Source organism: Rattus norvegicus, chromosome 4 (assembly GCF_021556685.1).
Source record: "Rattus norvegicus strain SHRSP/BbbUtx chromosome 4, alternate assembly SHRSP_T2T, whole genome shotgun sequence".
Lineage (NCBI taxonomy): Eukaryota > Metazoa > Chordata > Mammalia > Rodentia > Muridae > Rattus > Rattus norvegicus.
In genome coordinates, this window is record NC_141537.1 from 67,859,761 (window position 1) to 67,871,877 (window position 12,117).

Consider the following 12,117-nt stretch of genomic DNA (forward strand, 5'->3'; position numbering starts at 1 on the left):
TTTTTGGTGAAGTCACCTGATTCCTGAGTACGTGACTAGGCAGCTGTCCAAGGGGCAGTGGAATTAGCATCAAAATTACAGATGGTTGTGGTTTCTGGGAATTGAACTCAGGACCTCTGGAAGGTCAGTCAGTGCTCTTAACCACTGAGCCATCTCTCCAGCTCCACGTGTTTTCTTTTCTTTTCTTTTTTTTTTTCTTTTCTTTTTTTCGGAGCTGGGGGCCGAACCCAGGACCTTGCGCTTCCTAGGCAAGCGCTCTACCCTGAACTAAATCCCCAACCCCATGTTTTCTTGATAACTCATAAAACCAGTGCTTTTCATTGATAAAGTAAGTAGTGATGAAATAAAAACTAATGTGTAGAAAGTCATAATAGAAATGAGAATTGCAGGCAAAGGCAGGGCCAGTGGCATGCTACATCTAGGACAGTGGTTCTCAACCTTCCCAATGCTGTGACCCTTTAATACAGTTCCTCATGTTGTGCTGACCCCAGAGCATAAAGTTATCGCCATTGCTACTTCATAACTATAATTTGGCTATTGAGCAGTGTCTCAGTTCCCAAGACCATTGGAAATATGTCTTCGGATGATCACAACCCACAGTTTAAGAACCGTTGATCTAGGAAGTTGCTCACGGTTTGGTATCTTCTTTCAATCCATCACAAGACAGAACAGGATTGACGCTGTGCTGCAAACCCCCAGATCACTGAGTGTGAGGCTAAGGGGAACACCAAGCTCTGAAAACTTACTAGGCATCAATGTTTTAAATAATGTGAAAATGTAAGTAAAGTGTGCCTGTTCACAGGATGGGGTGGGATTCACCCAGAAAAAGGAGCAATGTCCTAACAACCTGAGTCCAGTCACCAGAACCCACATGAAAGTAAGAGTGAATCAACTGCACAGATCTGTCCCTGACATCAGCACACATGTCATCTGTTCCTGACCAGCACTCACCAGGTCATCTAGATGGAGTGGGGTCCGCTGTTCTTTACCTCTCCAGCACTTGGATCACAGAGGTGAAACACTACACCATGTCTGTTGTGTGGGCCCTGGAGATCCGAGAATTTGGGTCCTTATTCTTGTGGGACAAGAACTTTAACAACTGAGCCATTTCCTCAGCCCAAAACATTTGTTTTGACAAATATTTATAAATCTAGTGAACAAAATGCAAAAGCTTAGAACACTTAAATAGATTACAAATTACTGTTGTCTATAATGGAAACATAGAAATTTCTGTTTTGTGTGGTTGGATTTTTTTGTTTGTTTGTGTGTTTGTTTATTCTTTTGAGAAAGGATTTCTTTCTTTTTTTTTTTTTTTTTCGGAGCTGGGAACTGAACCCAGGGCCTTGCGCTTGCTAGGCAAACGCTCTACCACTGAGCTAAATCCCCAACTCCGAGAAAGGATTTCTATGTGTAGCCCTGGCTGTCCTCTGTAGACCAGGCTGGTCTCAAACTTAGAGATCTGCCTGCCTCTGCCTCCCCAGTGCTGGCATTAAAGTTGCACACCACCAGCACCCAACTTGTTTGGTTTTTGATACAGTGTTTCACTGTGTAGCCCTGGCTATCCTAGAACTCACTCTGTAGGCCACACTGGCCTCAAATGCACAGAAATCCACTTGGCTTTTCTTTCCTTCTGGGTGCTGTGATTACTTTCCACTGCCCTGCTTGGAAACATGGAGGTTTCTTTTCAAGAGATTTTCTTTTTCCTCTTAAGAAAAGCCAACTGTCTTAGTCAGGGTTTCTATTCCTGCACAAACATTATGACCAAGAGACAAGTTGGGGAGGAAAGGGTTTATTCAGCTTACACTTCCACATTGCTGTTTATTACCAAAGGAAGTCAGGACTGGAACTCAAGCAGGTCAGGAAGCAGGAGCTGATGCAGAGGCCATAGAGGGATGTTTCTTACTGGCTTGCTTCTCCTGGCTTGCTCAGCTTGCTCTCTTATAGAACCCAAGACCACCAGCCCAGGGATGGCACCACCCTCAATGGGTCCTGTCTGCCTTTATCACTAGTTTAGAAAATGCCTTACAGCTGGGTCTCATGGAGGCATTTCCTCAACTGAGGCTCCTTTCTCTGTGATAACTTCAGCTTGTGTCTAGTTGACACACAAAACCAGCCAGTATACTGTACTGAGAAATGTACAAACTTATTTTTTTTTCTGTGCTGGGGATCAAACTATGGGCCTCACACATGCTAGGCAAATGTTCTAATGCTGAGTTCAGCCTCCTGTCCCTTCCAGGCCTGATCAAAACTCTTCAGTGTCTTAACATTCTCCCAGCAGCTCAAAGCTCTGTCAAGAACAGAGACATAATTTCCACAGTGGATTCTGAGAACCACAGATGTTGTCAGTCTGCATCGGGGTAAAACTGGACAGATAAAGTTTCAAGCACACCCTATTGTAGAGTCAGAGAGATGGCTCAGTGGTTAGGAGCACATGCTGTTCTTATAGAGGAGCAGGGTTTAGTTCCCAGAACACATATCAGGCATTTCAAGACTGCCTGTAATCCCAGATCTAGGGAGTCCAACACCCTCTTGTAGTGTCTGTGGCCACTTGCATAGACAAACACAGGCGCGCGCGCGCACACACACACACACACACACACACACACACACACACACACACAAAATCAAAATATCAAAATAAATAATCTTTAAATGAATACTGCCTTGAGGGGCTGGAGAGATGGCTCAGTGGTTCAGAGCCCTGCTGCTCTTCCAGAGGTCCTAACTTCAATTCCTAGCAACCACATGGTGGCTCACAACCATCTGTAATGAGATTGAGGCCCTCTTCGGGTGTGTCTGAAGACAGCTACAGTGTATTCATATATATATATATATATAATAAATCTAGAAAATAAAAGATAATACTGCCTCGGGCTCAAAACTAGATTACCATTTAAAGAATCAAAATCAGATTTCATGGGATGCAGTTTATGTCTCCAGATATACTCAACTGGCGTTAACTGGACACTTTTTGGGTAATGTTACACATTCACACAACCTTCCCCACAGTCTAGACATGTAACACAGCTCCTTAGAAACTGCCGTATTCTCCCAACCATAACAAAACTGCAAACCCTGACTTTGTCTCTCGCCCAGTAATCTGCTTTCCTGTGCTGACGTTGTCACATTTTGTAACACCAGGTGTGATCCTTACAGCTGTCGTTGGGAAAAATAACTTTTCCAGTACACCTAGGGCCGTCTTCTGTCCGTTATAACTAAAACATATCTTAAACAGCCTCTGCAAGGGTGCAGAGACTTAAAGCAATACCACAACCTTTCAGAAATCAGGGATCATTTCAGCTAATTTAGTAAATTCAACAGAGTGGCATACAGTATTATCAATAACACGAACTTTAGACCATAGCAAGAGAGGCCTCTGCTCTGTGTCCTATGCTCACTGTTTGCAAAACTACTTAGAATCTATAGTGCTGAGGTCTTGTACTCCCTCCTTTATAGCAAGATGCTTAGAACACTGAACCTACCCATGCAACGTCTAGTCTGCATGCTTGAGAAGGGCTCTGCCCCGGGTCTGAGGAACCCTAGAGGGATATATAAGAGTATAACAACTTCTAGGATAAGTGGATGCCTAGAGTCTGAATTTGTTGACTCCTCAAGGGTCCACAGTGATGCACAAAGCCCTTTTAGTGCATATTACAGCTTGGGGTGTGGAGAGTTGAAGGCTGAGAATTGTGCAGTGCCCCACCTATCAAAGAATTCTGATATTTCTAAACTAGAGCCCAAACTTCTATATTTTGTTGTATTTGTCAAGATAGATGATAAAACATTTTTTTTTCGGAGCTGGGGACTGAACTCAGGGCCTTGGGCTCGCTAGGCAAGCGCTCTACCACTGAGCTAAATCCTCAACCCCGATGATAAAACATTTTAGCTAATAATTTTTCTGGGCTGATTGTCAATATTTGGACATATGGAACATGGTTCTTCTTTGTATGGTTTCATTTCTATGAAATGTTCAGCACAGTCAAACTACCAGGGACAGAAAACAGATGAATGGTCTAGAGAGAGTGAGAGAGTGAGAATGCAAAGTGATGAATGTCTGCTATGCATTGTAGGGTTTCTTTGATTTCTTAAGAAAGATTTATTTATTTATGTATATGAGTGCTCTACCTGCGTGTACACCCACATACAAGAAGAGAGCATCAGATAACATTACAGATGGTTGTGAGCCACCATGTGGTTGCTAGGAATTGAACTCAGGACCTCTGGAAGAGCAATTAGTGCTCTTAATGGCTGAGCCATTTCTACAGCACCCTTGTAAGGTTGCTTCCTGGGATGATCCAGAATTTAAGACTAAAAAGAAATATAGTGTTGTGAATACTCTAAAATATACTGAGTTGTACTTTTAAAAGATTATGTTATAATTATTTGACTGTCACAACTAAGGGATCTGTCACCTATGTCACACTATAAAAAGCAACTAAAATACTTTTTTGGAGATTTTTATTGAAAATAGGAATATTTCTAAGATTTGGAAACAAAAGAATTTTAAGTGGAGTGCTGGTCCATCTGGGCATCTTTAAAGTGTACATACTGGCCTTTCCATACCTCTCTGCATACCAATTTGTTTGTGTATATACAAAAGTGTATATGTAAAGACAGAAGTCATTCGCTCACCGACAGATTGCAGATGTGAGAAGAGACACGAAGGCTGGAGAGAGATGACTATGTGAAGGAATCGAAGATGTCACATGTCCCTTCATACATTTATAGTACAGTGAGTCTCCAAAAGGGCTATTTAACTATGTAACAATTACACAACTTCACCCAAGTTGTTAAAATTTTAGGCCTTTAGTGGATCTGCTCATCCTAAAAGTGTCCTTTAAGGTCCCTTCTAGCTCCAACATTCCACAATTCTAGTATTTAAAAATATTTTTTTGCAGCTAAATTAACGATGGTCTGGAGTAAATACTCCATTCTTGCTTTAATTGTGCATGCATTTTTACAGTTTCTAATTGTGTGCAGGTGTGTTGAAAAACCAGGCTGCCTCCGTCTTAGACTTAAAAGCCAATTTATAACCCGGCATGGTGGCACACACCTTTAATACCAGCACTTAGTAGGCAGAGGCAGGCAGATCTCTGTGGGTTCCAGGCCAGCCTGGCGTACAAAGAAGAGTTCCCGGACAGACAGGGATGTTACACAAAGAAACCCTATCTTGAAAAACAAAACAAAAAGCAAAGCAAAGCAAGACAAACAGAAGTCACTTTATAGGGGCTGTAGAGAAGGCTCAGTGGTTAAGAGCACTGTCTGCTCTTCCAGAGGTCCTGAGTTCAAATCCCAGCAACTACATGGTGGCTCACAACTATCTGTAATGGGATCTGATGCCCTCTTCTGGTGTGTCTGAAGACAGCTACAGTGTACCCATATATAATAAATAAATTCATTAAAATAAAAAAGAAGTCACCTTATAGTAACTGACAAAGTAGGCTCATTCCTGTTCATGAATAAACCTCTGTTTCTCAAGGATTAGGCTATACTTCTCCTATAGCCTTAACTTCAAATGGTTCTGTACTGCCTGTCCCAGGAATGGCGGTCATGTCTTTGTTTCTAAAAGTTGTTTAGAACCATCCTGCAACCCTGTCTTTGTTCCAAAAGGTTATATGACTACCTTGTTGTGGCTGCTACGACTGTTTCAAGAGGTAGTTTGGACTAACTTGTTATTACTTGTTATCGTTATGTTCAGTTTCTGTAACACCCCTCACTCCTATTTTTCCCCATTTCGACACCCCACCCCTAAGCTCTATAAAACCTTGTTTTCTCACATCCAATGCTGATCTCTCCAAACTGGCCTTAGAGAGAGGCAGCCTGTGTAAAGGAATAAAAAATCTTGCTTTAATTAATTTGGTCACATTATTAGTGGTGGTGGTCTTTCTCCTCCCATATTTTGGATTAACATTGTCTCGAAGAAATATTTTGGTATCACTTCTGCCTCCAAACTATCTTTTGGTTCAGCAGGTATCAGCAGAAAACAGAGACAAAGTACCAGGCAGCCGGGCTGCTGTCATCCTCAACCAAGGCAAAACGGAAGTGGTCCTTGAAAATTACCTTCCCAAGAAACTTGCATTTGAAATATACTTCCTAGTTGTAATAGTAATTCTAAGTCGCCTTTTCCTAAGCTACATTCCTAAGCAGAGACACAACCACATTTTCCTCCTCAGCACAAAGAACAAGGATCCGCTCCCTTGAGAGAAACATCTATTCTCTCAGCTTCGGAAACACAGGGAACCAAGAAGCTGGGTGCACTGGTGCCCGGGCGAGCTCTTCTCTCGGAAGGACCAGCCTCCCGGCGGCGTTGCCGTGGAGACGGAGCTCTCTGTGTGGATGTGGCAACTCGCCGAAGCACAGCTTTTGCAGACTATCTTCAGCCGGGGGCTCACAGGACCAACGCCAAGATGGTTAGTGGCTCTGAATAGTAAGGGTGGGGGATTTCCAATAGGTTTGTACTTGGTCTTAGAGCTCTCAACACACTATTGTATAGAATCTAGGTGTGTCTCTAGAGGGCAACCCTTATCCCTCCAGTGTTTCTACAGGGAATAGGGAGAGATGCGAAGAAGTATACCCCTATGTTCTCTTCCCTCCTGCTTCTTCATTTCCAGATACTAGATTGTGAACTGGGAAAAATGGAAAGCCGAGATGGTATAAGTTGCGTGAGTGTTTGTTATGGATAAAGTTGTTCGAAGTAGCTATTTCGGTTCCCCTTCAGACCCTTCTGGGTCCTTTTAGTAAAATGCGAATCTGAACAGACTTCCTAGGGTTTGATGGTAAGGATGGGATTATAGAGCTGACTGAGAGCTGTTACTCTCAGTTTAAAACTGGTTTTTGATAGAAGTCTTTGCTATTTGTTTTACAGATGCTTTCAAGGGCCAAACCCGCTGTGGGTGGGGAGTCACCACACACTGACAAAAGAAAGAAGAAAGGGAGGAAGATTCCAAAACTAGAGGATCTACTTTCGCAAAGAGATTTCACTGGCGCTATTACCCTATTGGAGGTAATGTCCAAAGAAGGTTTACTTCTAAGTCTGGTGAATGGTGGGTTGAACGCTGATTGCTATGCTATTGGAACAGGTGAGCACATTATGGGTAATCCAGACAAATATAACCAGACACATTCCAAACTCCAAGCTAACTATGAACCTGATAAAACATAAAATATTTTGGACTGGAGAGATGGCTCGACAGTTAAAAACACTGGCTGCTCTTCCAGAGGACTTAAATTCCCAGCACCCATATGCCTGCCCACAGCCATTAGTAACTAAAATGTCAGGGGATTTAAGGCTTTCTGGCTTCCCTCAACACTAGAAACACGTATAGTGCATAGACAAACATGAAGACAAAACAGGAAGACAAAATACTTGCGCACATAAAATTAAATAAATCCTCCCACCCACACGTATTCCCCTTGCATTTTCATATTGAAACATTAAAAAATTATGTCTAGTTTGTGTCTGCATGTGGGTCTGTGCACCCAAATGCAGATCCCCACAGAGGCCAGAAGAACTGGATGCCCTAGACCTAGAGTTACATAAAGTTGTGAACTGCCTTAGGAGAGTTCTAAGAAGTGAACTTGGGTCCTCATGAAGAGCAGCAAGTGTATGCACACACCAAATTAAAAGTAAAAATACGGCAGTACATTGAGCTCCATAGAAACAGTGCTGGGGCAAGTGAGAGCCAGTTGGGCACTGGGCAACTCTGTGCCTCTTGGAGGAAAATCAACTGAACATGGGCAAAGGAGATCCTAAGAAGCTGAGAGGCAAAATGTCCTCACATGCATTCTTTGTGCAAACCTGCTGGGAGGAGCACAAGAAGAAGCAGCCGGATGCTTCTGTCAACTGCTCAGAGTTCTCCAAGAAGGGCTCAGAGAAGTGGAAGGCCATGTCTGCTAAAGAGAAGGGGAAATTTGAAGGCATGGGAAAGGCTGACAAGGCTCGTCATGAAAGAGAAATGAAAACCTACATCCCACAAAGGGGAGACCAAAGAGAAGTTCAAGGACCCCAATGCCCCCAGAGGCCTCCCTTTGGCCTTCTTCTTGTTCTGTGCTGAGTAACACCCAAAAATCAAAGGCGAGCATCCTGGCTTATCCATTGGTGATATTGCAAAGAAACGAGGAGAGATTTGGAACAACACTGCCGCGGATGACAAGCAGCCCTATGGGAAGATGGCCGCCAAGCTGAAGGAGAAGTATGAGAAGGATACAGCTGCCTACACAGCTAAAGGAAAACCTGATGCAGCGAAAAAGGGGGTGGTCAAGGCTGAGAGGAGCAAGAAAAAGAAGGAAGAGGAAGACGACGAGGAGGATGAAGAAGAGGAAGATGAGGATAAAGATGATGATGATGAATAAGTTGGTTCTAGCGCAGGTTTTTTTTTTTCTTGTCTATAAAGCATTTAACCCCTTGTACACAACTCCTTTTAAAGAAAAAGGCTGTGTCAGATTTGTTTTTAAACTGTACAGTGTCTTTTTGTATAGTTAACACACTACCAAGTGTGTCTTTAGCTAGCCCTGTCCTGGTTGTATTCTCAATAGCCACTAACCTTGCCTGGTACAGTCTGGGGGTGGTAAATTGGCATGGAAATGTAAAGCAGGTTCTTGTTGGTGCACAACACAAATTAGTTATATATGGGGACAGCAGTTTGGTTTTGTTTATTTATTTATTTTTTTCTCGTTTTTTCTTTATCTTCAGTTGTCTCTGATGCAGCTTATATGAAGATATTTGTTGTTCTGTTCTGTTAACTGAATACCACTCTGTAATTGCAAAAAAAAAAAAAAGTGACTGTTTTCTTGACATTCTGAATCCTCCTAAGTAAATACAATTTTTTTATTAAAAAAATAAAAATACTGAGATGATTAAAGATGAAAACAAAGCAAAACCAAAACAGTGCAGCAAACAAAAAGCTTAGGGGAGGTGAGGGTTTGTTTAGCCTAAATTCCAGGTTACCATTCATATTGAAGCAAGTCTGGGCAGGGACTTGAAGGCTGGCCTGCTTGCAATCTATATACTATTACCTCCATATAAGAAACTCACTTTACAACCAAAGAAGCCCTGTGTTTGTCTTTGAGACAAGATCTCTGTTTAAGCAGGCCTTAAACTTACTATGTAGAACAGTCAGGTCTTGAACTCATAAAATGCATCTGTTTCTGCCTCCTGCATGCTTGGATTAAGGATGTGCATCACGTCCAGCTAGGCATTTACACTCGTGTCCACTTCCCTAAGTTGTTTTGGTGAGGGTCTTAGCCAAGAAATTCTAAGTCTTTTTAAAAAGATTCATTCATTCATTCATTCATTCATTCATTCAATGTGAACACACAGTCACTGTCTTCTGACACACCAGAAGAGGGCACCAGATCTCATTACAGATGGTTGTGAGCCACCATGTGGTTGCTGAGAATTGAACTCAGGACCTCTGGAAGAGCACCCAGTACTTTTAACCTCTGAGCCATCTCTCCAGCCCCCTAAAATTTTATAATGGGCCCAAATAAGACTGTCTTCTGGACATCTTTAGCTCTTCTAGTCTGTAAGCTAGCCTGAGGCTAACAATGCTTTTTTGGCCTGTCTTCAGAGAAGATTTATGGTCTTTTTTTTTTTTTTTTTTTTTTTTTTTTTTTTTTTTTTTCTTTTTTTTTTTTCCGGAGCTGGGGACCGAACCCAGGGCCTTGCGCTTGCTAGGCAAGTGCTCTACCACTGAGCTAAATCCCCAACCCCGAGAAGATTTATGGATTGTTTGCGTGTGCGTGTGTGTACTAACAGAAGCAGATGGACATGTGAGATTGGATGCAGCAGAGCCCAGTGGTGGGAGCCTGAACTGTGGAGGCAGACATGAATTTAAGTCCCATTAGTACAGAGAGTGGCCCTGGGACCTTAGAATCATTGCTTGGCCTCTAACCTTTGGTTATTTGGCTCTAAATGTTTTATATAGTTTTGGGCCATCATCCAGAATTATTAGGTAACTCACATACTTCTGGAGTAAGGTGCTAGCAAACACAGAAAAACAAATCCAGAATGTCTTGGGGAAAAATGGAGTTGTATGCCAATTAGAACATGACTGTGCCAACGCCTGTCAGAAGTGGCTTAATTGAGCTGTGTGTTGTCCAGCTTCTAGTAGCATTCTGGTTGTTTAACAGTAACCCAGCATACCTTTACAAAACAAAGCAAAACACCCCAAAGTCTTTATTAACAAAACCTTTTTTGTATTTTTTTTCATGAAATTTTAATGTGAAGTTCAAACGCCATGTTGGGGAGCAAGAAGAGGACACTAACTTATGGATTGGCTACTGTGCTTTTCACCTGGGTGACTACAAGAGAGCTTTGGAGGTTAGTGGGGGAGATCCCGCAGTGTTTACAATGACACTATATGGTGTGTACTCATGGTAGCAGCCAAACAATGCCAGAGGAAACAAAGCAAGAAGAAAGAAATTGCCCTATCTGCCTTCCCCAATCCTATGTCTTTTCATACAGGATCCACTGACCCTGACCACTGAGCCTTCTTACTGACCTGATTCAGTAGGTGGGGAAGGTAACTGAGCACATGGAATACTACTTAGGAGTTCTTTTGGAATAAGCACTCTGATACACTCGTGAGGGTGGAAGAGAGGCGCTCTCACTGTGGACTGAAGCCAGGACAGCTCCTGAAGGGCCTCAGTCCAGGTTGTATTCTCATCTCGACTCTAAAACCATAACGTGGTGCAGGCAAGCCAGATGCTGCAACGGCAGTCGGTGGCAGGAGCAGGTTGTTAAGGGCACCAGCCAGGTATTTGAGCTGTGCAGTGAAGCCAGGCTGGCAGATGGGTAGTACAAGCAGTGCTTTACCTAAGTCACTGAGTCAGTCGATGTGTCAGTGTCTAATGACTGGGGTTTTCTACCTTATTCTGCTCAGTATGAAGGTGGAGGAGGAACTCCCCGGGGGCGGGGGTGTTTGGAGGGTATGCAGTGAGGGGTCAGAAGATAGGCTAAAGGAGGAGATAAGGAGACGGTCGATAAAAACCATCCATGAAAATGCTGTAGGGAAGTGTGCTAGCTTGTAAGCTAATTTTAAAAAATAATCCCAGCACTTGGGAGGCGAAGGCAGGCAGATCTTTGAGTTTGAGGACAGCCTGGTCTACAGAGTGACCTCACTCTGAGGTCAAGATACTGAGTTCCAGGATACTCAGGTCTACAAAGAGAGACCCTGCCTCAAAGAATAAATAAATAAATAAATAAATAAATAAATAAATAAATAAATAAATAAATAGGCAAATATTTATATAGAAGTTTTCTGCTCAACTTCTCACTTTGCTATATAATGAATAAAGTAAAATAATACTGTGACCACATATAGGACTCCAATATACTCTGAGTATTTAATACATTTGATAGTATCATTTATGTATAATATAAGTTAGTATTTTAAAATGATTTTAAATACTATCCAAAAGTAACTTTATAAACAAGAAAGACTGTATGGTCTGGCATGGGAGTTTGTATCTTACTTGCCCTTTATTTTTTCATGTATGCTAATGAGACTCTGAGCATGTTAGCATTCACATGAGACTGACTCGGTCTGGTACATGTCAGGTGTGCATTCTATCACTGACCTATACCTCTGTATCTCACAGTCACTTAAAGATGATTTTTATATTTATTTATTTATTTATTTTAGGTGTATGACTATCGTGTTTTGCCTGCACGTGTGCATGGGAACCAGGTTCATGCCTGGTACCTGCAGAGGCCAAGAGGACATTGGGTGTTTTGAACTGGAGGTTCAGATGATTGTAAGCCATCATGTGGCTGCTGAGAATCGAACCTGGGTCCTCTGCAAGAACAGCCAGTGTTCTTAGCCATCTCTCCAGAAGCCCCATCACATGTCTTTTTAAGTTACCAAAATATATTCCGGTTGTTTTCATTTCTGAAGGTTTCTAAGACATTTTAAAATGAGGATAAACCAAAGTGTAAATTTCATGTACAAGAAAAAAAGTGTAAATTCTGTGTGCAAGAGTTCTGTCTGGGTAGAATCACATATGAGTGTAACCTCTTCTGGTAGATAACGGCTGAGGAGCTGTAGGATCCCCAGAGTGTAGGCTGCTCTGTGAGAGAGAATCCTTCCACCCTAGAGAATTTGCTTTACTGTCGAG

At 42.3% G+C, this 12,117-nt stretch overlaps 1 protein-coding gene across 6 annotated transcripts in view; it reads left to right on the plus strand.

The window, feature by feature from the left end:
• Window positions 1-6,302: 6,302 nt before the first annotated feature.
• Window positions 6,303-12,117, plus strand: part of Ift56 (intraflagellar transport 56) — a 57,900-nt gene continuing 52,085 nt past the window's right edge. For 5 of the 6 annotated variants that reach the window (XR_015685762.1, XR_015685760.1, XR_015685763.1 and 2 more), the window contains exons 1-3: window positions 6,307-6,410; window positions 6,866-7,003; window positions 10,229-10,321. Coding sequence is in view for 2 of the 6 variants with exons in the window: in XM_087658673.1 (XP_087514799.1) it covers window positions 6,408-6,410; window positions 6,866-7,003; window positions 10,229-10,321 (234 nt within the window). In the remaining 4 variants the exon portion in view is untranslated. 6 annotated transcript variants of the gene reach the window in all.